General features: G+C 31.6%; 1 protein-coding gene across 6 annotated transcripts in view; it reads left to right on the top strand.

Moving 5' to 3' along the window:
* The window catches only part of LOC129804106 (neuropeptide-like 1), a 46,759-nt gene that overhangs the window by 11,431 nt on the left and 10,470 nt on the right, over nucleotides 1-24,858 (top strand). For 2 of the 6 annotated variants that reach the window (XM_055851180.1, XM_055851179.1), the window contains 4 exons: nucleotides 19,345-19,443; nucleotides 19,524-20,061; nucleotides 20,149-20,352; nucleotides 23,442-23,676. In XM_055851180.1, the coding sequence (XP_055707155.1) occupies nucleotides 19,345-19,443; nucleotides 19,524-20,061; nucleotides 20,149-20,352; nucleotides 23,442-23,676 (1,076 nt within the window). Of the gene's footprint in view, nucleotides 1-19,344; nucleotides 19,444-19,523; nucleotides 20,062-20,148; nucleotides 20,353-23,441; nucleotides 23,687-24,858 lie in introns of all 6 variants that reach the window. The other 4 variants (XM_055851185.1, XM_055851184.1, XM_055851182.1 and 1 more) reach the window with 3 other exon arrangements.

Genomic DNA, 24,858 nt, shown 5'->3' with positions numbered 1-24,858 from the left:
TAAGAGCAGCGGTAAATTTCCAGTAGAAATTCACAAACATTTACAAACAATTTTACGAAATATTTTTTCTGTCTACAATCCTGAGTATGTTTTTTATTAGCTTATACACGTGGTATTTTGTAATTGTTTCTGAAACTTTTGTCAAAATTTAGTTTGCAAATTTGAAATTCGATTTGAATTCTTTAAACATCAGCGATATTTCGTGAAAATAGCAAACTATTTACCTTTTAGTGAAGACACTATTTAAGAAACAAACTCCGGCTTTACGCATACAGATTCGGTATTTAAGATTAATATCTGAAGAAGCATTTTCTACTTTAAATTTACCTTTTTCCCTGAGACTGAGAGATGTTTACACATTAGAAGCAGGAGCAATTAAAAAAATGCTTATGAAAGAAAATTTCCCTTAACTTTGTTAAAAACGTCAAAATTTTTTAAAAGGGCAATTTTTAACGAAAATTGCTCTTATTGTGTAGACATCATAAAAAAGTAGGGGAAGGTGCCCTGCCCATGCTTTCCAGGGTCCCAAGATTCATAATGACTGAACTTTTCTTATGTTTCTTAATAAATGTGAATCCGCAATTTAAGGTAAAGTGCCCCCGAGTCGACCGGTTCCTCGACTCGACTGGTGGGTAAATTTTTTGAATGTTTAATGGTGAATTTCTATAAAATTTTCACTGATTCGTATTTATTTATAAAATAATTGACCTATTAATGTTAGATCATAAGCCAAATATTAGTGCAAATATAAATAAATTGAATGAATAACTCTACCGGTCGAATTGAGGAACCAATCGACTTGAGGGCACTTTACCTTATTTTAAAAACAGGACACTTTCCCCTGGTTTTTAAAATATGGGTGCAATGAGTCACATTTATTGAGGAACATAGGAAAAATTCAGTCATTATGAAGCTTGGGACCATGCAAAGCATGGGCACTTTCTCCTACACATTTGTCTGCAAAATAACTTCGTTATTGTACTAGCCACAACTTAAGTCACCATTCTACAGCAATTTTTTAATTGAAAAATAAATTCCACTTTAACTGTTATTTAAATGAAATTACTTTAAATGGACTTGTTGGAATGACTTTTTTAATTTGGACCTTGTGCATGAAAGATTTTTATGTTTATCGACTTTATTGCACTATAATACGCTTCCTCGTTTACTGCAAACAAAATATTATATGATCAATAAGTTGTGTTTTGTAAAATAAAAATACTTGTATGTTTAATGAATTAGATTTACCTAAAAACATTTTATTCTTTGTCTGACTAATCAGTAAATTCACTAAAGCGAATTATGGTAATTTAGGGAGAAACTTTGAAATACTTGTTAAATCCTCTGCTGAATTTAGAACAAAAAAACATGAGTATTTGTTTTTAAGCTGATAAAACGTGTATACTTATAAGAACTGGGGTGCTTTCTTAGGAGTAACTGTAATTAAAGAAAAAATATTTACTTATTAAGGAAGCAGCCTAAAAGTCTTCCATCTCTAGAAGCAAATAAGAGGGCTCATTGTATAAATTAAACCCGAAACATTCCCATCAAATGTTTCTGCAAATTGTACTGAAGATTCTCTGACCTTTATTGTAATTTGTCTCTCTGCATTCCAAAAGTCTAATTAGGAACTGCGATGCTCAACTAACAGTGCGTGTATGTAATGTATATGTGCACATTAAGCTTTATGGTTTTCAAACTACGTCTATACACCTGTTGGTGATAGAATATAATTCTAGGAAGTACTCAAAAACAATTTTTAAGATAATCCTTTAACAGTTGAAAGTTTTATTACATTGCAGTATATGGTACAAGTACTTTTGATAAATTGTTAATGGAATTGCTCCATAATCCAGCAGTAGCAAAACTTCATAGTACTGAAGAATGACTATATAGTCCTATGACATCCCATACTTCCTCTGACCATTTTAAATCTTTCTAAAGCTTTTTTTGCTAGCAAACACAAATAGAAGTTTTGAATAGAATTACTCAGCTGTGCTCTATCAAGTTGGACATAACAAGCAATTTGTTTCTTATATCCTTTCCATAAACAGATTCACCATGTTCTTCTATATCGGTTGATTCTGAAAGTATACACTTTATGTATACTTCCACAAAGTTTTCCACTGTAATCCTATTATAGTATGAAGTAGGTGTTTTATGAGATCAAAGTGAAATTTCCAGAGATTTCATCACTTAATTAGGCATCAACTATAGGGATTGGAGCCTTAATTGGTCTTTAAGAGTTCTTACTGAAAATGCTGAAAATACACTATTGTATCGCAATTAACCCATAATAGCAAATTTTGTGACTTTTCTCTCCCGAAAATTGGGATCGCTTTAAACAACATTGGGAACGTTTTTAACATATTGTTCGGTGGACAAGATTTCTCTGAGTAGGGGAGACTGGGGAAAACTTGTCAAAACGCATATTTAATTCTTTCACGAGCTCTGAGAAAACTTAAATGTTTTATAATGAGTATATTCTTATAGGAAATTTACTGCTCTACAACATTGCAGAAGACTATTTTCCTCTATCTCGAAAGAAATGTGATTTTCAAATCATTTTCTAAAAGTCGGTTTTGTGGAGATGCTCAAAATTGCTGCGGCAAATTTTGTCAGTCTTCGGATAATTTGTGACGTTTTACCCTCGCAAACGTTAAAAATATCAAATAGACATAAATATTTTTATAGGAAATTTATTCTTCTCCAACTTTGTCGAAGATAATTTTCCTCTATCTTAACGAGAAATGTGCTTAAATTGAGCTAATCAGTATTGATATTTTCTATAAGCCAAATTTTCCAAAAATAGGACTGAAAATTTCATTATTTTTTATTTTACAAAATCCTTCCTCTAATCCCTTGAAGCTTTGTAAGTTTAAGAAGGTTCATGAAGGCTATCTATAATAAAAATTTCAAGCCTCAGTCTCTTTTATTTTAGAAAATAGTGAATATTGAAATTTTCGTTTTGACAAATTTTGCCCCAGTCTCCCCTATGTTCATCTAAAATCAAAAATTTCCTGTTAGCTTATAAGTTAACCCTTTAAGGACGAGAAGGTCAAAAATTGGGGATCAGAAAAAATTATTTTTTCTGACTTTTTAGAGCAAAACACAATTTTAGAAGGCCATAGGAAAAATTTCATTTTTGGGTCACCGGTGACCCAATCGTCCTTAAAGGATTAAACTCGTACTTGAGCAATATATTTTTTTAATGAAATTTTGATTTTTGGTAGATTAGATTTTTATACAAAAAAAATGCTGAGTATTTTACACAACGTTTTGTCTTATAAAATGAATTGTGATCAAGTTAAAAATAAATCTACCGTTCAAGTACGAGTTGAACTCATCAGCTAACAGGAAATGTTCAGTTTTTTTTACGTCAAATGAATATACTCAGAGAAATCTTATCCACAGAAAAGTATCTTTTTTTTCAAGACCGTCTCCAAAAATCAACAGAATCGTCCCATCCCAATAATGGCTGAGTTTTTAAAATTTTGAAATGAAAATGTCAGAAAACATAGTTAAAATGTTGTACTTTTATATGCTTAAGAGCTAGAATTAAATATTGTTTTTATTATCTTGAAAAAATACGTCAAGGAAATATGCTGTTTTTTAGTCTGCATGAACCACGTAACCACTTAAATGAAATGAAGAACAAGACGGGGACAGTATAATTGGCTAAGGTTTATAAAGCTTTAAATTCTATTAAACTTTAGTCAATTAACAAACTCAATGGGACTTTGATATAATATGCGATTGACGAGTTCTTTGCATGTGAATAAAGTTTAAAATTAAAATATCTAAGTAAAATATCTCAGATTTTAAGTGGACACATAAAATATAGATTGAAACTTCCTTTAAAATTTTCAAAACTAGTTAATTCGAGTTCATATTTGAGAAGATGAGTAACATTGCTTACAGACTATAGGTTTGGCCTAGTTCCCGAGGATCTGTAAATCCTAAATAACCAATGAGTTTAACACTGTAAGGACGATCGGAACACCGGTGTCCCATAAAGAAAATAATTTTTCCTAAAAATTTTATTTTTTATTGTTTGTACATAATTCTAACGTAGAAAGTCGAAGGAATCTAAAATATTTTTTGCAAGTCTCTAGCTACTAAATATTCTACTCTAGTAAATCTTTAAATGCAAAAATGACGATTTTTTAAATTCTCAAATTCATAATTGATTTTAATTATTTTTCTATACTTCCAAATATTTTTTATGCAAAATCCTTTTGGGAATAAAAACTACAATACTGATATGAAATTTTTTCATTAGAGGGAAAATTATTATTTATTGGTATTGTCAGAAAAATTACTTAATTTTTGGGGCTATTTTTGTCTCTATCTTTCATAGGGGTAAAAAATACACCGAATCAAACTGTTGGACTTACCAAGGTTAGATGTAAGACTATCATTGATTTTTTTTTACCAGTTTCATTTTTATTCTTGATTTTCGGTCTGTAAAAAGTGACTCGTCCTTAAAGGGTTAATGGTTTTCCAAAATCGCTAACACAAGTTTGCAGCTCGTATAAAGTAAAACAAAAATATTAGATTAAGAGCAGAACGTCCATATTGAAAGTTTGGAAAACTTGACAAGTGTCAGAAAATTCATTTACTTTCTCAATTATTTAAATCTTATTTTATAGAATTTTGTTAGACAAAATCGGACATTTTATAAAAATTATAATTTTTATAGGGTAAAGTGATATAATTTGGGATTAGTGTTACAAGTCGGACAATTCGCCAGTACAAGTTGGACATGGCTTTTTTCTTTATAAATACAGTACAAAATTTGTTTTTAAGAACAAGGAACCAAACTGTAAAACTAAAGCATTAAAAATAAGGTGAAGTACCCTTTATTCGACCGGTTCCTCTATTCGACCGGTAGATTTATTTATTCAATTTAATTATATTTGCTATAATATTTTGTGTATGATCTAACATTAATAGGTCAATTATTCTTTAAATAATACGAATCAGTGACAAATTCATAGAAATTGATGAAATTCACCATCAAATATTCAAAAATTTACCCACCGGTCGAATAGAGGAACCCGGTCGAGTAAGGGTACTTTACCTTATACAAATAAAAATGAAGTACTAATTTTATCAAGACAAAAAGCCCTGTCCAAATTGTACCATATTGTCCAACTTGTACCCACTGTCCAACATGTACCACTTTACCCTACTGGAAAAAAATTGCAAAAAACCCACTGGTAAAAATAAAAGGGTCAAATTGACCCTTTTCAAAAGGATGGATCGTATTTGACCCTTTGAAAGGTTCACTTTTGTATCTCTTGAAATTTAGTATGCACATTTATCACGAATAATCATGTTTTATTGTAAACTTATTACTGATATCATATTTCTCTCATCTGAGCGAACACCAAAAGTCACTTTTTCATTGTTTTTTTATTCGTTTATTCCGGAATTAAATAGATGTCAAAACCGTGACCCTTTCGAAGGGTACCTGGTGACCCTTTCAAAGAGTCAAATATGATCCATCCTTTGGAAAAGGGTCATTTTGACCCTTTTATTTTTACCAGTGCCTAAATGAACAAAATGTCAAAATTACTATTTTCTATTGGACATAATTGACATAATTTGAGGTTGACGGTATATAAAAAAAATGATTTGTAACCAAATTAAACCTCCTGCATATCCCAAACCTTTAGATTTTCCTGTAGAGATCATTAAATTTGGTCTAATAGAATAGGAGTTAATACGTCTTGGTGTTTTTTTTCTAATTTGATTAGCTCTGGCTCGGATCTTATTAAATGCACAGCACAGGAAACCTACATGACCTTTTCCTAAATTAGTAAATAATTTTATATTCTCTTTGGCATCAGTAGTAAATCTATTAATCAAGAAGTTGAGAGAAACACTTTAGCAAATTTTATGTCTATTCGAATGACATTTTTGGTTTAGATCTTAATCACTTTAATTATACGACCTTCTGGGAAGGGTAATTGAAGGAAATTTCTAGGTACCAAAGAATAGCAATTATATTGTAATCTTTGTAAAGTAATGTGAGTAAATCTCTGTGATGATTTTAATGGGTTAAAATCGTTGTGGTGTGGTGCTTTAGAAACTGTCTCTGCATTCAACTAAATTCATTTTACTTATACTAGGAATTGCTGTAAATTACCAAATAATTGCTAAAAGATTTATGCATTGTTGAAATGTTGCCAAAACTTCACAGAATATCTATTTTTAAGCTATTATACATATGTGGATGGTCAAATATGCAATGTATTTAGAAGAATGTGGATCAGTTTCCGGCGAGTATGCCTTATATTAAACACAAAATTTAAATAATAATGTAATATTCAACTAAGTTTGTATGTAGTTCATAAACTTTTGGCAAACGAGTCTTAAAAGAATCCTCATCTGTCTTAACTGCACCACACTTTTCTACATGGCATTTCGGAATTAATATTGTAATAATAACTAACCCATATTATTTTCTAATGAGCCTATTTTCAGTGGGTACACTAATAGGCTATATTATTAATTATGTATAATGAAATTAACTTTGGGGGATGATACACTATGATACATCATTACAGAAATACACATAACTTTATTATGTTATTTATGTTTTATGTATTTTGTGGATTTTGTTGGAGAAATCTTTTTTTAGGGTTACAATAAAATCACCATTGCCCAAGAGCTTCGTGAAAAATTGAGTTGTAAGATGAGAGAAAAGGTTCATTTTTTATCCAAACGACAATTTCGTTTTCTAAAACGTGTTTACAGTTTCATATAACCACAAACAATTTCACTATATCATCAATTTTCCTTGAGAAATGTTGAAGGCAGAAAAAATGTGTTTATTTCTATTGATTTTTCCATTAAATTTATTGTTCTCAAACTTCGTATTCTTTCAATTTCCCCCAAAGTTGCTAAAACACGTGTTTTCTTGTAAGCTTTATTGGGCGCATATATTAAGGGAAAAATATATATTACTTGTGTTACGTTACAATTAATTGAATGAAATTAATTATACAAACATAAGCGTAATTTTTGTGTAAGAAAACCAACAAGCTATAAATTACCACAAGATTGAATTAATAGGGATACCTTATTCCCTGAGATTAGAATCACTTTTGGGTAATTTGAAAGTTTGAAGTCTAATTTACTTAACACCTGTGTAAATTGATTTTACCAATTTTTAGGCAATATTAATTAACTAAAGGTTCATTGAAAGAAATCTTAATTAAGCCACCATGAGTGAGATATATTGTCGATTGCATCACTTAGTGTCGTATAAACTTTTGCTAAATTTTTTTAAGAAGATCGTTTTTAACTAAATGTTTTTTTTTTCAATTATTATGATTAATCACTTAGCTAGCTATTAGGATCAATATTTTTATTACCCGAACTCGAACTATAATTCCTCGATTTTGACTTATATATACATCGACTCCTTACCCTCAAGGGGTCGTATTTTGGTAGCATATTTTGGAAAACTGAAGTTTCGAGATTTTTTTAATGTCACGCTGTTTGGCCGTTGTATGTCTCTGCGTTTGTCCGTCCGGCCATTACCAGGCCTAGAACCCAAACGATTAGAGATAGAAACTTTGGACCTTCGGTGCCACCGCCCCCATGAGTCAACCCTGGTACCATTAAGATACCCTTCATTTTCCAACCTACCTCTTCCTATCCAAAATCAAGACGGCAGTGCCTGCTTATCACACAAATATTGAATTTTTTGTACACCTATAGGGGAAAGGCTCATAATTTTGTCCAGTTTCTTATTTTGGTCACTTTGAGGATAAAATTGGACACTAAAAATAAATTGATTAAAATGATGGATTTTTATTCCAATATTTGATGAATAATGAATTCTATTCAAATATTTGTTCTTTTTGAAAGATTTTAACTAAAAACACGTTAAATTTTGAATATGATTTGAGTTGAAATTGCTTTGTTGAAAATTCAGTGTGAGCAATTGCTTACGAGAAATGACAGAACTTTGTGTTTACTTCAGTCTCATTTAGCTGTGATGAAGCACTTACAATGTTTCTTCGCTTTCTTGAGTGATATTATTATATATTGTGTTGATTCACGTTACTGGTTTGCACACTTGACCTGAAGTGAGATTTGCCTTGTGAATTCGATTGTTCGTGTGAAAAATGGGAAATTTTCTAAGACATTTACCAGTAAGGTGATGGTTCTTATTTTGGACAGGTGTTTTTTTCACGAAATTTCGTGAACTTTCAGCTTTTGTGATGACCAGGTTGGACAAATTCCTGGAGAAACAAAGGAGCATCATCTCTACGAAAGATGTAGCGAGAAATGCCTTGAAAGGCTCCCGGAAAGGCCAGGGAATGAGCGAATCCGCACGTACTTGGAGTACCGAAGTCAACTCACTTTAATGAATGATATAGAAAGTTTTCGGGCTTCTTGTGACATTCTACGTTTCCCTTACATGAACAGGAAGAGGACTTGGTAAGATTGGTTCGTGAAATGAAGAAAAATGGGCATCCTTTTGAGGCGGATTAGCTGTCCAAATTTACAGACAAGCTGTCCAAATTAATAACCAAGTTGTCCAAAATAAGAGTCAAATTCACCTCTACATATCAATTCATTTTTAAACGTATTAAAACCAATTTTAGTAAAAACAAAGACAATAAACCCTTGCCAAGTTTCTAAACAACCCTTCTGAAAAGAGAGTAACAAAAAAGTCAATTAGTATTGAAAATATCGCACTTCAAACTTGGAACATCGATGTTTATAAGGAGACTGGACAAAATTATGAGCCTTTACCCTATCTGTCAAAATTTTGCTTTCAAGAGCTCTAGCTCAAAAACAGTATTTGATATAAATAAATAAGTATTTTGGATTTGCTCGAAAACGCGTCGTAAGATTTCTTTTATTTTTAGATATGCTTTAGAGGTTTAGAGATTATCCAGGCACACATTTCTTCCATATACAAGAATACCGTTGAATCATTCCTGATAACGGTTTTTTAAAGGTCAAAGTTAACGATTTTTAACACTAAACCTACCAAGACCCGGTCAAATTGACCAGTTTTAAAATTAACACATATTTAAACGGTACAATGTCACTATCAAACTTTATGAAGTTCTTAAAATATGCATGTAATATATTTTTAGTGTTTAAATTTTAATTTTCTGCTTTTTTCTGAGACAAATTTGTTGAGTGTCCTACCCTATCGAGGTTTGTCATTTTACGGAAAAACGACTATGAACGGTCGGTAGGTTTAGTGTTAAAAGCTCTAGAGAACGCGTTCGTCAACATGGTATCGCACTTGAGCTCGTTGGAAAGGTCTTGGTGTTCCTGAGAAACTTGAACTGTTCCTAATCGGTTATGAACCGGTAATGAACCGATTCCCAGCCGAGAACTAATATTTTTCCAAAATTTAATTAGTTTAGTCCTAAGCTATTTTGGGGGATCCTTTGGATGATATATAAATCGGTTGTGAATCGGTAATGAACCGGTTATGAACCGACTTTTGAGGTATAGCATCTAAGTCACGAGTTCGAGCATTTCGCAAAGCTTAGGATGCTTTGGCACTCCTTTTTTTAAAGTATTATTATCATTTTTCCAATGTTTTTTATCTTAAGAAAGATGAATGTTTTCATTATGCCGTAGAAAAATATTTTTATATAAAAATGAGAACTAAGAAATCTCCGAAAATTGGCAGTTGTTCCCAATTTTAATTCTTAAACTCGACTAAACTCAGAAAACCTTACGTAAGCTCTATTTTTTGTAGTTGATAGATTTTCCACGTAATAGGATGGGTGATCATAATTGAAAATCGTCAATGGAGTTTTATATAAAAATGTTGTAAATATAGTTTGTTGAATTCCTTTAAAAGTGAAGTGCTATTCAGAATTTCTGAAAAATATTTTAAATAAATATCGAATGAAAAGATTTCAAAATATTCACAAAAAAGTGGGAAAATCTCATAACTTTGTATAAAGGTAAACACATTGGAAGTCATATAAGATATCATCAGGTGGGTGTTATTCTTTTTTAAAACAGGCAAAAAAAAACCTTTTTCTCACCTTCTCCTAACATGATATAGCAATAATGGATTGATATTCCTGCGTAGGTTGATCGCATTAAAGAAGCAACATCGCACAAGTCAAGCAATAAATTGGTATCCATGCGCCATATGCCTCATACGTGTAAAAGAAAGTTGCGGTAGTCCCAGCATTGGTCTATGCTGTATTGGACACCGACTGGGATGACTATCAGTGGGTATATAACTGAATCAGCCTCTCCCTGAATATATAAATCATCCCAATATATATTCTATTCTGTGAGTTATGAAAGGGAGAAAAATCGCTTAAACCACAGAGGATGTTGTTGTAAAACGTGCTCAGAATCGCACTCTCATCCCTTAAGGGAAAATCAATTTTGACTTTTATATTTGTATGATGCCAAAAATATACCAAACGGATACAGAGGGGCCTGTGAATGAATATCCTCAGGGACATTTTCGATACATCTTTCAAGTTCGACAATAAACACAAATATTTCACTGAGAACATTATGAATGAAAAGCTGTTGCTTTCTCAAAATGAAGTGATGATTTTCATACATGTATAGTAAATGAAAACCTATAAATCTATGTGCAAAACTTATTACATAGCAAACACATATTACGGTGCCTCGAGCTTGCTGTCATGACGTCATAACTAAAATCCTAGCTGAAAGTTATTCTGTGCTATATATGAAATTTTAGATACAAAGTGGAACACGTTATTTGTAACATAATAACAATCAAATGCAAATTTGTGAAAAAAATTGGTTATATTAGATTTTGGTTGTATATTGACAAGCAGCAGTTTTCGAAAAGGAAATTTTATGAAAAAAAAAATAAATTAAAAATTTAATGCTGTTCCGTGTATTGTTATAAAAAACATAACATAAGAGACAAACAGTAAGAGACGGTCTTTGGGTTTTCGGATGACCTCCAATGAGTTGTTTCCGGGAATCGAGATAAATAATCATAAATTTATTCTCATCCTCAAAAAAAGTGGGTCAAGAAATTAAGTTTTATTTTTGGATAAATTAAAAGTGTGTAGGTAGACCACTTTCAATAGAATCTATACTTAATATCAAATTCAACTTGTTTGATAAAACTTTTTCATTTGTTTCAAAATAAAGAACTTCAGCTAAATCATGATTTATGGGTTTGAATCAGTTATGTACCGGCAACTCAATTGAAATTTCTTAGCTTGTTATTGATAGCATGTGGTTAGTTACGTATAAATCGAATAAAACAAAATATGAATGGCTAAGTGGAAAACACTTTGAGGAATGTTTGCTCTGTCTAAGAACTTTATGAATACAGTATTTAACCCACGAATATGTATTTACAATTCTCTTATAGGCGATCAGGAATGAGGACTGCTTTTTCTAGATATATATTTTCTTCTTTAACATAAAGATGTAGATAGATACTAATATAGATTGATTTTAACCCAAAAACTTTTCTTCAAATCATTATTTTATTTATGTATTCGAAAATTTTTCTTAGTTTATTTGTACAACGCTCACCAAGCCTAAAGCTAAAGGCCTCTACACAACAAAAATAGTTTACAAACTGGTTTTTGAAGGAAATTCCCCGTATTATAGTGGGTAAAAACGTAAAGAAATTAAAAAGGCAAAAATTGCTTTTGGTTTTCCAAACGTGTAAAATTTTAAACTAGAAAAAAAAACAAAAAAATATCAATGTTTTTTAGCATTCAATATCTATCAGTAATAAGTTGAGGCTTTATCCGTAAATATAGTTTTTATTTGCATCATGTAGAAACATGAACAAAGCTAAAACTCTTCTGTTGGAGTTTCAGTTTGAGAGATTCACGTTCCGCAAGCTAGGAACAATCATGAAGGTTTCAAATTGATTTATTAAATTAACAAAATTAATAAACTCAACACAAAACTCAAAATTTTCAAGTGTGTCCCTTAAAACAAATTATTTACCGAAAACAATAATAATAAATAATTTTCAGATTGTAAATTACGCTAAAAACGTCCCATCACTTGATATTCTCTGGACAATTTAGAGCGAGTAAACTCCTGTCCTCGGCCAGGTTCTGAAAAATTTAAAAATCAATTCCTATCGTCTTAGTTTCTAGAAGAAAGTACTCTTGTAAATACTACTATTATCTAAATTCTACTCTTTATTATTAAAGAGTTCACAACTCCCCCCCCCCCCCCACTTTTTTCACGGAAGTTAATCCCATCCTTGTGTAGTTGCACCCAACCAATCTAATAAATTAAAACTTATTTTTTAATATATTAATGTTCCATAATTTTCTTTTAAGTTTTCCGAAATATGTAAAAGGGGTGGCAAAGCGTCCCAGTCTTTGCGAATTACACGAACTCGTGACTATGCTGTACCTTAAAAATACTCTCGCATCATTTACTGGTTCACAACCGATTTGAAATTTGAACCGATTCATAAGATCACTCAAAAGATCCCCTTAAAATAGTTCTATAAGAGGATTTTCGGACAAAAATCACTTATCGGTTCATGACTGATTCGTTAGCGGTGCACAACCGATTTGAACCGATTTAAAAATTGACCATTCAGAATAAGAAACGTATAACTCGCAGCCGCAGTAGGCAAAATCTCTAAGGGAAACTGGGGCACCACCAAACACGGGGTAGCACCAAACACTAATTTTTATTCCTTAACTACTTTGACTATCTCAACCATTTCTTCAGTAGACAAGCATTCCTATAGTGCCTATAAATTCCTATAAGTCTTGTCCTTAGAAGTAGAATATCTGATTAAAAAATCGCAGTGTTTGGTGCTACCCCGTGTTTGGTGGTGCCCCAATTTCCCCTATAACTTTGATTTATATTCTGACAAGTCGAATTCACCCAAAGATCCCCCAAAATAGCTCAGGAGTAAAATAATTAAATTTCGGATAAATATTAGATATCAGTTAGGAATCGGTTCATAACCAGTTCTTAACCAATTAGAATCGGTAGTTTGTTAGGAATTCCAAGACCTTACCAATGAGCTCAAATATAATACCATTCGGTTAAGAAATACACTCCCTAAGAGCTTATTTAAACTTTGACCTTGAAAAACTGTTATTAGGAATGATTCAACGGTGTTTCCGTACATGGACGAAACGTTCGCCTGTGTATTCTCTATAAAACATATCAAAAATTAAAAAAATCGTGCGATACGTTTTCGAGCACTCTCCGAAAAACATGGTTTTGGAGGGATTGGGATTGGAAAGTGGGGGAAAATAAGGTCAAGTTATGAAGGGTATTCCGAAGGTCCTAATCTCAATTTCTAACCGTTTGGAATCTAGGAGTGGTAACCGCCTAGTCCCCGGCGAGTGGCTTTCAAAGTTGAAGCCATTCTTACTTTCACATACAAATGCGTATGGAAATTTTTCTGCACTCGTGATCGTTATGCTAAATATTTAAAAAGTGAGAAGTTTTTCCGTATTATAAGATACCTTTTCGTATGGAGGGATAAATATACTAAATTTTTGTTTAAAAAAATGTTTCCTTGTAGCACTGTGAACTGAGTCCGAGATCAATTTAGGAATTGGCTTCAAATAGCTCCATATAAAAAGGCCAACTTTTTATATGGACAGACGGACAAGCGAATAAACCGACAAACGGACAGACGGACAAACAGCGTGACATTATTGCTAAAAAAAATCGTCTGAAACGCGAAGATATGTTGAGAAACTAAAATGCTCTCCGGGGGAGTTGAAGTTGGAAATTTTGGAGGGTTAAAAAGTCCAGAGATTATATTCATATACCGCTCTCTATAATAGAGTTCGATCAGTAAAACTACGAGAAAATTAATGAGTTAAGAAATATTTTAAATCTTCTCAGTACTGCATAATACATTAAACATTGTAGCTGAAATTCCAGTAAATACAATTAAATCTATGAAAAATTTAACTTCAGTCCTAAGCAAAGTTTCGCTGTTTGTTCATCTATCTTTTAAAGTACAATAAATCAGACTTGAAGAGAGTTTGAAGGTATAAACAAGAGTTTCCTAATGAACAATTTCCTAGCATTTCACGTGTGTGCTGTAGCCTAATGACTGCATGTGACGTTGTGAATGGGAAGATAAATGCATTTGCCATGGTACAATTGCATCCTTGCTCATCTCGTATTCCATATACCTATTGTTTTGTCCACATGAATTCATAACGATTGTCTCACTGTCTCACTGGAGACAAATTTGCAAAGCATATTATTTTCTTATCATGGTCTACCAATAAGAGCTTTCGACCGAAAAACAAAAGCGAAAACTCACTGATGTGTATACAATGTGAATATCAAGTCTTTAAAGGGATAATGTACTTGGAAAATACTGTCAATCATGATCAATCAATATTAAATTACTAAAAGCATTTGTTTGTATATTTTCATTGCTCGAAACCTGTACATGTAGAGAAAGTTAAGAGAGCAATAACCAGTTAACGATTATGCGAGTTAGAAATTTACCAACTAAGTCACGACTGAACATGAGGACTCTTTGCCACCTCATTTTTGTAATTCTTTCCTCAAAATCCTTCTCAGATTGTTTTATGCTGAAAAGGGTATTTATTTCATCCTACAACCCCTTCTTCTAAAGCTTTTCATGATAAATTAGATTTAATCGATTTAATAATTAAAATGATTAAGGTAGTGTTTTTAACCGATTAAAATAAGTTGAGTTTCAAGTGAAATGCCTTTAAAACCATGTGATTATCTTAATCAAAAAATTTTATTTTATATTAAAGATTGGTATTTGGAGTTTTTCTCATTTAAATTGGTTATAATGACATATCAACTTACAAGACATATAAATAACGTAGTAAAAAGTGTTTTACTTAATACGATTTCAGTTAAATATCCTATGAAATCAAATGCGAAATAATCTTACGCTTATAACATCAAATACATGAGTTGCGTGTCCTCGTGAAAATTTTTTCACTTGACTGTCCCTTTAATGAATTTCTAAAAAAAAACTCTCCTCCATAGAATATTATGTTACTCCTATATAGTTATATTTGAAGAATCTGAAATCTGTATAAATTTATTTTTAGTCCTACCATTTTTTCCCCTTTCTTATCCAGGAAGTGTGTTATCCGGTTAGAGAAAATAGAGAAAAAAAAATATTTCAAAAGATTTTCAATAATAGCCCCATCAGAGTGGAATATAACCCTTTTCGTATAGGGTTACCCTCTTCAATGAAATAATCGAGTGCTTAAAATGGACGTTTTTTAATCGTCTCAGTTTGTTTAGAAGCTCCTTTAATCCAATTGAAAATTTTCTTGAGTCATTATTTAATGTAGAAATTGAACTTCTCAATTGAGTCATATTTGTCGAGCCATTTCATTTCTCAAATGTCTAGAAACTCTGCAAACATAAGATATTATGTAGGTATTATTTCTTTGGCTTTAGTATAAGGAAATGGACGGATTTTCAACAATTAAAGTATCGTAAAATTAATTTTATGTTGTAGGATTTGAAGAAAGAATACATAAAGTGTTCGAATTTTATAGACTCTTAAACTGTTTGGAGTTTAACACGATTTAATCTTCAGTTATCAAAAAAGTACTGTAGGGGTATTGAAATGTTCTATCAAAAATCTTCTTTTCCACTTTACAATTTGTAACACAAAAATAGTATTTCTCTCTCATTATATATTTTTATCTTGAAGATGCAGAAAAATATATCGCACTTAAAATTAATTGAGAGTAAAGACAAGGAGGAAAACCGATATGTTAAAAAGCTCGAGGCTTTTTATATAAAATCACTTTAAATGAATCTTAAGCTGTCTACACATATGAGCATTTTTTAAAAAAAATTCTTTAAAAAAATTTTTAAAAAATAAAAATGGGTCGGTTTTTTTTACAAAATTGCTTACATACTAGGCAAATTTCTGTAAAAAATCAATTTTTTTACAAAAGTTTTCACTAGTGTAGAGCCGATTCTTTTTAAAAACCTTTTTAGGGTTATTTTTTAAAGAATTTTTTTAAAAAATGCTCATAGTGTGTAGACAGCCTTAGAAAAAAACCACGGATTTTTATCAAATTTCGAGGTAGATAAAATAGCAATTTATACGAAATTTATACGTACATATATAGCTAATACACAGAATATTCCTATTATGTAAGTTATATGTAAGGGAGGAAGAAATGAGATGTAAATTTATAGACGTACAATTTACAAACCCCATTAAGTGTAGTCTTGATATATAAGGTTCAATTCTTTACCATCTTGATTGTAATAGAATATCGAGAACATTTATTATCACTTGACTTTTGATACTCTTAATTCAAAAGTCAAATTCTCTACAATGCAATAAACATAAAATTAATTTATCATAATTACCAGATTTAATACGTAAGAGCTTTCGAAGAAAAGCCTAATTGTACATTAATTTGTAAATGAATGTTATCCATAAACAGATCAATGTTTCTAAAAAGCCTTAATGGTTGTTTTATTTTGTAAATATATCATAATGACTTTGAAGGATACTTCTGGTTGAATACTTCTGTTTCATTCAAGAATATAGTCCATTTCTGGTTAAACAATTGAAACTTAATGGAACAGAAATTGTGAACTATGCCAAGTCCTAAAATCCAATATTAAGGGAAAGCGCGCTACCTTCGGACGAGTCAAGCTTCAGACAACTCATTTTTATCCTATACGTTCTCAATGGATTTGACCCATGGCACTTTTCTGGAGATTTTCAGACATTGGACTAGCTATTAAGATATAATATTATACTCGGCCAAAAACTATTTTCTCGAAAATTTCTCGAGCAATATCCTCTACAATTCTCACAAATTCTACAGAAAGGGCAAGACGAGAGCTTTTTCATATAAATAAGGAAAAAACAGGTAACATGCAGTTGTCGTAAAATCAAACAGGAATCCGTCATGATGATCATGATTGCAATAGGGGAAACTGGGGCACCACCAAACACGGGGTACCACCAAAGACTAATTTTTATTTCTAAACTACTTGGACTATCTTGACCAATCCTTCAGTGGACAAGCATCCCTATAGTGCCTATAAATTCCTATCGGTCTTATCCTCTGATATCCAATATCCGATTAAAAAATCGCAGTGTTTGGTGGTGCCCCAGTTTCCCCTACTTAGAATAAAAAAAACAAAGAAAGGTAGATGGAAAATAAGAAGAAAATACTTTAACTCTTTCGCGTCATTAGGGTCATATATGACCCGGGGAAAAAACATTTTTTTGACTATTTACATTAATTGAAATCTATCTGTTTGTGCACAACATCATAATAGAAGGATGTAAGATTCTTGGCTAATTTTCTCAAGACTCCAGATATTCAGGAAAAGAAAATATTTGAGATCAAAAATCACTAATTTCGAACTTTGTGAAATGACTTTTCTTTTTCAAAATTTGTTATATTAATTTATTTTTTTCAGCAAAAAGTTCTTTAGAAACACAAAATAGAATATCCAAAGATTGTATATTGCATATTTTGATATAATAAACAACTCTCAATTTTCTAGAAAAGCGTGTAGAATTTTCCGGGTCATATATGACCCTATTGCCCCCAAGGGTAACAGTGTTTTCGTCCCAAACCTATAGCGAAATGTAGTTGGGACATTGTTTTTCTTTGTGAAATGCAGGTGGGACATCTTGCTCCTGGACATTTCATCTTATATCTGATGAATTATAACATATTTTGCAATATTTTAGAGTATTCTGCAAGCGTCTCATATTGTGCAATTGCATTGTGTGTGAATAAATATGTGGATAAGTTTATTTTTGCCAAATACCACTCAAAATATTGTGACAGTGACTGTTCAAGGGATTACCAGGAAGATTCCTTGAACACCAGGAGTACAGTGTTCATCAAGACAATCCAGTTTGCCATGGTTTTGTCCAAATTAGTAATTTCAAGCAAAAAAACTCTTAAAAAGCCCGTGATATAGATTTTGAAAATGGTATGTACACTTCCCTTGAGGACAATAGGGTCATATATGACCCGGAGTTTTTCAGAGTTTTCACGCAATGGAATTTTTTTTCCTCTCTGAACTATTATATTTGATCATAAAGCATTAGGAAAAACTCAATTTTACATGAATTAATCTGCTGAATAAAAGTGTGACGCGAAAGAGTTAAATAACTGATTGACAATAAATGACTCTACTATACAAAATAAATTGATATAATTTCCAAGTATGAAAAAAAGATTAAACATTTTTATTTCGATTAGAAATATTTTTAATCTAGAACTTAAAATTAATTAACGTGCTCCAATAATGCAAATTATGCGAGAAAAAACGTGTCCCAAACATCCCCTTTTGCGTCCCATACTGCCCCACATCGGGGAGGTTTGGGACAAAGCATCAAGTTAAATGTTTTATCTTCTCCAAGAAAACTCAGTTGTTTTCCAAGTTCTATCGAGTACTTTTTATAAAGTCAATACCCATAAGTATCCTATAGACCGCATAAAATTGTAATACACTATCGTAATTTTTTGGAATACTGTCTCAAAGTCAAAACATGAAAAAGTGTCCCAAACTCCCCGGTCTCCCCTAGTAAATATTTAAGCTTAGAAATGACGAATTTTTAAATTCTCATATTCAAAAAATATTTTAAATATTTTTTAAACTTCCAATTTTTTTAAGCAAAACCGTTTTGGAAAAAGAAACTACAATACTCATACATAATATATTTTTCATTAGACTGAAAATTATTTTTCATTGGTATAGTCAGAAAAATTACTTAAATTTTTAGGCTATTTTTGTCTCTATATCGCTCGTAGAGGTAAAAAATGCACCGAATCAGACTCTGTTGGATTTTCCAAAGTCAGATATAAGACATTTCATTGATTTTATCGGTTAAATTTTTATTGTTGATTTATTGTCTCATAGTTAAACACTGACAGAGAAATCCGAAAAAGTTAAAATAACATTCCGGAAATGTTAATTTTACCCTGCAGTATTGATCCAAAATCGGTGTAAATATTACCCTTTTTAGGTGTATTAGGGGTTAAAGGTACCCTTAAAAAGGTGTAAAATTAACATTAAAAAATGTTGATATATTTTTACACCTAAAGTGTTAAATTTCTGAGGAAAAAATTTTAATCGCACTCTCTTTTTTTCTCATTGGAGGATTAAGGCCTCTCTATGCATTTCGAAGAATTTTCGTTAAAATGGAACATTTTGGCGCAGTCGATATGTGCTTCATTTTGACGAAATTTTTGTAGAATCTAATAATCTTATAGGTTTTACTGATTTACTTCCTTATCAAAATAATAAATTCTTTTTTATTGAAGCAATAACCCACGTAGTCAATTTTAAAATTAAATTCAAATCCATTTTTTTATTTTCCAGGTTCATCCACAGGCACCCCAAACTGGAGTGATAAGCCCATGTGTCTTGGATCAAATTCTCAATCTCATCTCAGCGCCAGATGAAGGTTATGATATACACGTGAGTATATAGGAAATATTTCCTCGTACCTTTTATGTTAACTTCAAAGAAGAAATTTATTACTCAAAATATCATTCTAGAGAGTAGCACTACGAAATCGATTGAGGAGTATTCTTGAGAGGGCTTTAGACGAAAGTGACTATCAGACGTTGGACAATGGGGGGAATGAGGGTGACTTCTTGGCTGACAAGCGTGCTGTCAATTCACTCGCACGTGCTGGATTGTTCAAATTAAGGAATTCAGGCTCGGTGCTCAGAACAGGTGGATATCAAGGCACAGGTGGATATCAGCGCACAGGTGGTAACACTAGGGGTGGAGGCAAACGGAGTCTTGCGAGTCTTGCTAAGGCAGGGCAGTTGCCATCGAAAGAACCGGATGCAGAAATTGCACCCTCCTCCAATTGGTTCTCGAATAAACGTAATGTTGGTGCTCTAGCTCGTTCAGGAAATCTCAACATGAGCGGTAAGAGGAATCTCGCAGCTCTTGCTCGAGGAAATCTCTTGCCACAGAGCAAGAGGGAATGGATTGAAGAGGAACGTAGGAGTATTGGTGCTCTGGCCAGAGACTGGGCTCTGCCTAATCAGAAAAATAAGGATGAAGAAGAGGAAGAACTGAAAGGTAATATTTTAAATACATATTTAGATTTCTTTTTATTTTTATCCTCAAGAACTTGTTATGATATCCTTATTCGCTTGTTGAACGCAGAAAAGAGGAATATTGGAGCTCTAAAGAATTCACCTATTCACGGAATACGACAGAAACGACAGGCATCTTACACTGATTTTGCTGATGGTGTCTTTGAAGTGCCAGAACCAGTTGTTCAAACATCTCCAGTTGACTATGAAGACATTCTTGAGTCTCTCAATAGTCTCAATCCTAATGCACATTTTGAAGAAAAGCGTTATCTTGGTGAGTAATTCTTTAATATTACGTTGTATTTTTTCCAACAGATTTTTTGAGAAAAACATCAAATTTTTTAATATAGGAAGAACAATTCCGTTCTCCTATTAAAATTTGTACGAATACTTACATTTCCTAGCATTGGAATAATTTTCTTGCTAATGGTGAGGAAATTAATTTTTAGTTAATTAAAATTCTTCCTTTTCCATAAAATTTATGTACTAGGAATATCCTTTCATGAGGGAATTCCCGCAAAATTATTACTTTGAACAGCAAATGATCACGAAACATTTTCGAGGTTGATTATATTATGTGAAAAATTAGAAAAGTTTAACTCCCAATATAATTAGCAAAGGGATAGAGTGTGAATGTTAAAACAGAAGGGCAGTGTGAGTAAGCAAAAATTCTAAACTTCTCGTCAAAACTTTATTATTATGTAGTTTTATGACAAATTTCACAACTTGAAAGGTTTCAGAGTTAAAGCGTATTTTAAAGTGGTTTATTTTGACACCCTAAAATACTTTCTCTTGCTCTTATGCCTTTGACACTCAAACACAAAACTACAAAACCACAAAGTACAGTGTAACTTTTCTAACTTTTTATGGTGTATAGGAAGTTAGGTAAATTATTAAATTAAACTTCAACTGGTCTACACATCAAAGCTCATACAATTGCTCAAAAATATTTACATAAAATTAGATTATAGAAATGATTTTGTCTATAGTATGAAGGCAATTATTTCAATATTCGTATATTGCATAACAATGAATAACGAAGTATTTTTCTTTATTTATTTTTTTATTTTCATGTTAAAGCCTGTGCAGTGCACACTATGGCTTTTTCGTCAAAATTGCTTCTTTGACAAAAATCCCCTATATTACTTTATGGGCGTTACATAGGGAGAAATTGACAGTTTTTCCTACAGAAGCGTAAGCAATTTTCTTCAATATGGACATATATTTCTTTAGTGTGTAATGGTCTCTACACACTAGACAAATTTATGTCCATATTAGACTAGAAAAATAGACTTCTACATTATATATTATATATATATATTATATATTTAAGCTAACAAAGTCTAACCATTCCTTTTCTATTTTTACTATTTTATTTTATATTTTCAAAAGTCAGCCATTCCTGAAACGCCCCATCTTCCCCTAACTACTCTTAGCTAATAGCTGATTTTGTAACATTCAAGCAGCATTTTAGTTACCGATCTTAATATGAAGACACTACGTGGCCTTTTCTAAATTTTTCTTAATATTTTGGTAGGGAAAACTGGGGCACCACTAAACACGGGGTAGCACCAAACACTAGTTTTTATTCCTAAACTACTTGGACCATCTCGACCATTTCTTCAGTAAACAAACATTCCTATAATGCCTTTAAATTTCTATTAGTCTTGTCCTCTGAAGTCAAATATCTGATTAAAAGATCGCAGGCTTTAGTGCTACCCCGTGTTTTGTGGTGCCCCAGTTTTACCTATATTGAAACAAAATATTTGTTTCTGTATAAGTAAAATTAAAAAAAAATCTTTATAATGCTAAATAATGTCATGTGTAAGGCCTATTACTTCAATGATTTTGTTACAATAATTGCTTTTTTATCGATAATATTTCTATATTGTTTATTGGTATTAACTGTCCAATTTGTAGAAAGCTTAATAAACTCTTCGTCATACAAACAATTCTGAAAGTTATTTAAAATAATTTATATGTAAGAAGCTACGGTTTCCATGTCATTAACAATTTTAATAACCTTTATTACATAAATTTCCAATGAACTGCAAATCTGCTTCATAGCAGACTGTTACGTTAAAAGTCTTGTTACTTTTCTGATTCATCTTATTGGAAAAATAAAACTTTTTCAGTTTGGTACCAGTTTAAAATTAATTTTATCAATTTACAAATCATTACAAAATCTCTTTGGGTAGTTATTGAGTACTATCAAAGTTTATTAAAGTAATCTTTCGATGAATAAAGAAATAAAATTCTTACAGGCTTTTCCATAAGGCAAAATTAAACTGTTTTATTTTTCTTAAAATTTATGAATATTTTTCCGTTTGACAATGGTCTAACATACATAGATTCAAAGGTAAGGGTCCTCGAAAACATGCGGAGTCTATCTTCAGAAGTTTGTTCTTTATCAAACATGACACAAACCTTTGCGTACCCATAAGTACAAGTTTTTAGATACTAATATATAAATATTTAATTCGTGTTAACTAAATATGTATTTTTTTGGTCTGATGATTTCTCTAATTTGTTAAAGCTTTAAATACTTTCAAATTGTAGCCAATTAAAGAGGACTATAGGACTAAAACAATTATTTTATGAAAGAATTATAATAACTGTTGATATTGGTTTATTTATTTTAAAACATATTTTTTGAGGAATAAGATAATCATAAATATTCGCAAAGGTTAGTTTCAAGTTTCTTTTTACAAATGTAATTTTTTGCTCTATGCAAAAAGAATTTCATGACAATTTATTTTATTATTAATTTTCAAAAACAATTTTAAATTACTGTCCAAATTTCTATAGTGTCTTAAACATTTAAATTACTTAAACAATATCTTAACATGAACCTTAAATTAACGATAAAACCGGAAACTCAATAGGGGGAGGTGGGGCTATTTTAAGCTGTGGGGCTAGATTGTTATACGGCTTTTTCGCCTATTTCTAAATGAAGCTGGTATTTACAATTATTTTATTTAGATCCACAATTATTTTGTCTATCCAAATTAATTCATGTTAAAACCAAGTTTCCATTAGAAATATTCGAAAATATTGTATAACAATGTAGCCCCATAGCTCAAAGTAGCCCCACTTCCCCCTACGTATTTTTTCTAAATACGGATTTTTACAAAATATTAAAATAGAAGACAAAATGGGGTGCTTAGATATTTATTAGATATTTATGAATGCCTTTTTTGAATCTTTTTAGAATTGAAGAAAAACTATACGTTTGAACGAGAAATTTAGTAGTTTTACTCACACGGAATGCTCTTCTGTTTTTTGATTATCTCTTACCAATTTTCTTTGCAATTACTAATATTAGAAAATTTAGGTACTGAATTTGCTGAATTTGTGAAAAAGGTTCTATGGCCAGAAATGGATGGCTGCGGTCATTTAGGCCAAAGGACAAACGCCACATAGGTTCATTGGCGCGATTTGGTCTCTTGCGGTCCGACTTGGAGTCCGGTGTCCGGCAGATGCCATTGCGGGGACCTCAGGAGAAACGACATATTGGAGCGCTCGCTAGGTCTGGGTGGTTTTCTTCGTCCTTTAGACCCGCTAGAGGAGGTCGCTTTAGTCGATCGGGCAGGGCGAGGTCTCAAACAGTAGGAAGTTGAATTGCTTGGTGTTTCGCTGTTTAGAATTCAAAACTGTTTTAGATGATGGAAATTTGCAGCTAATATTTTTCATTTCTTTCCACTTTGTAGATTCCAAAAAAAAAACAATTGTTATACATATATTTCTTTTCAGAACAATATCCATACTTTATTCCCTGTAGTATGTGTTAGTTTCTGATTTAAATTTCGCCTTAATTGCTTTAGAAACACCTCCTATATTGTAGAAGAAATTATATTAAGACAAACTTTATCCTGTTAGTGGCTTCCGTGTTGTTTGCTTCTATCCACTTTTGCCCACCTCCAACATTTTCCTTCTTTACGAACATTGCGTCACATTTTAAATATTCTGTACAACAGATGTATATACACTGTATAATATATGCACACATTCTTACTTGACACAACAAATTTAACTGAAGAAAATTCCTGAATTTAATTTGTATGGAAAGAATGTGAGAAGATATTGGGTGAAGTGTAATAAGGAAATAATACCCTTTTCAATTTAAAAAAAAATCACCGCTAGCAATAAAAATTCTTTCTATTTTTTTATATATAAAACACTTCTTTACAATAGCATGAAGCATTTTCTACATTCACCCTTCTGAACTTTCCACTATTTTAAGCATAAAAGCTTCTACTTTGAATGAAAGTTCTTTTGAAATAGACGTTGCATTTTTTACATACATATACTGTATATGAACTGCCATTATACTAAGTAAAACGATATATTTCTGTATTCAATCATAAGACTTTTTATTTTATTTTACGACAGTTTCCCGAACTTTAATAGCAAATTATAGCATTGACTGAATAAAGATATTATTAAAATGAAAAGTTGCTGAAGCCTTGTTATAAAATGAGCAGTGGTGATGGAAAACCAACAAATGCTCAAAATTCTGGATCTCCATTAATTTTACTTTATCATTATTGTTTATACACCCACATTCACCCTTACGTTTTTCGAATAAAACATGTTTAAGGTAAAGTGCCCTCAAGTCGACCGGTTCCTCAATTCGACCGGTAGAGTTATTTATTCAATTTATTTATATTTGCACTAATATTTGGCGTATGATCTAACATTAATAGGTCAATTATTCCATAAATAAATACGAATCAGTGACCACCGTTGGAGTCGAGGAACCGGTCGACTCGAGGGCACT

The sequence above is a fragment of the Phlebotomus papatasi genome, chromosome 2, assembly GCF_024763615.1.
Source record: "Phlebotomus papatasi isolate M1 chromosome 2, Ppap_2.1, whole genome shotgun sequence".
Lineage (NCBI taxonomy): Eukaryota > Metazoa > Arthropoda > Insecta > Diptera > Psychodidae > Phlebotomus > Phlebotomus papatasi.
The sequence above is the reverse complement of the archived record's forward strand: the minus strand, read 5'-3'. Positions and strand labels throughout refer to the sequence as shown.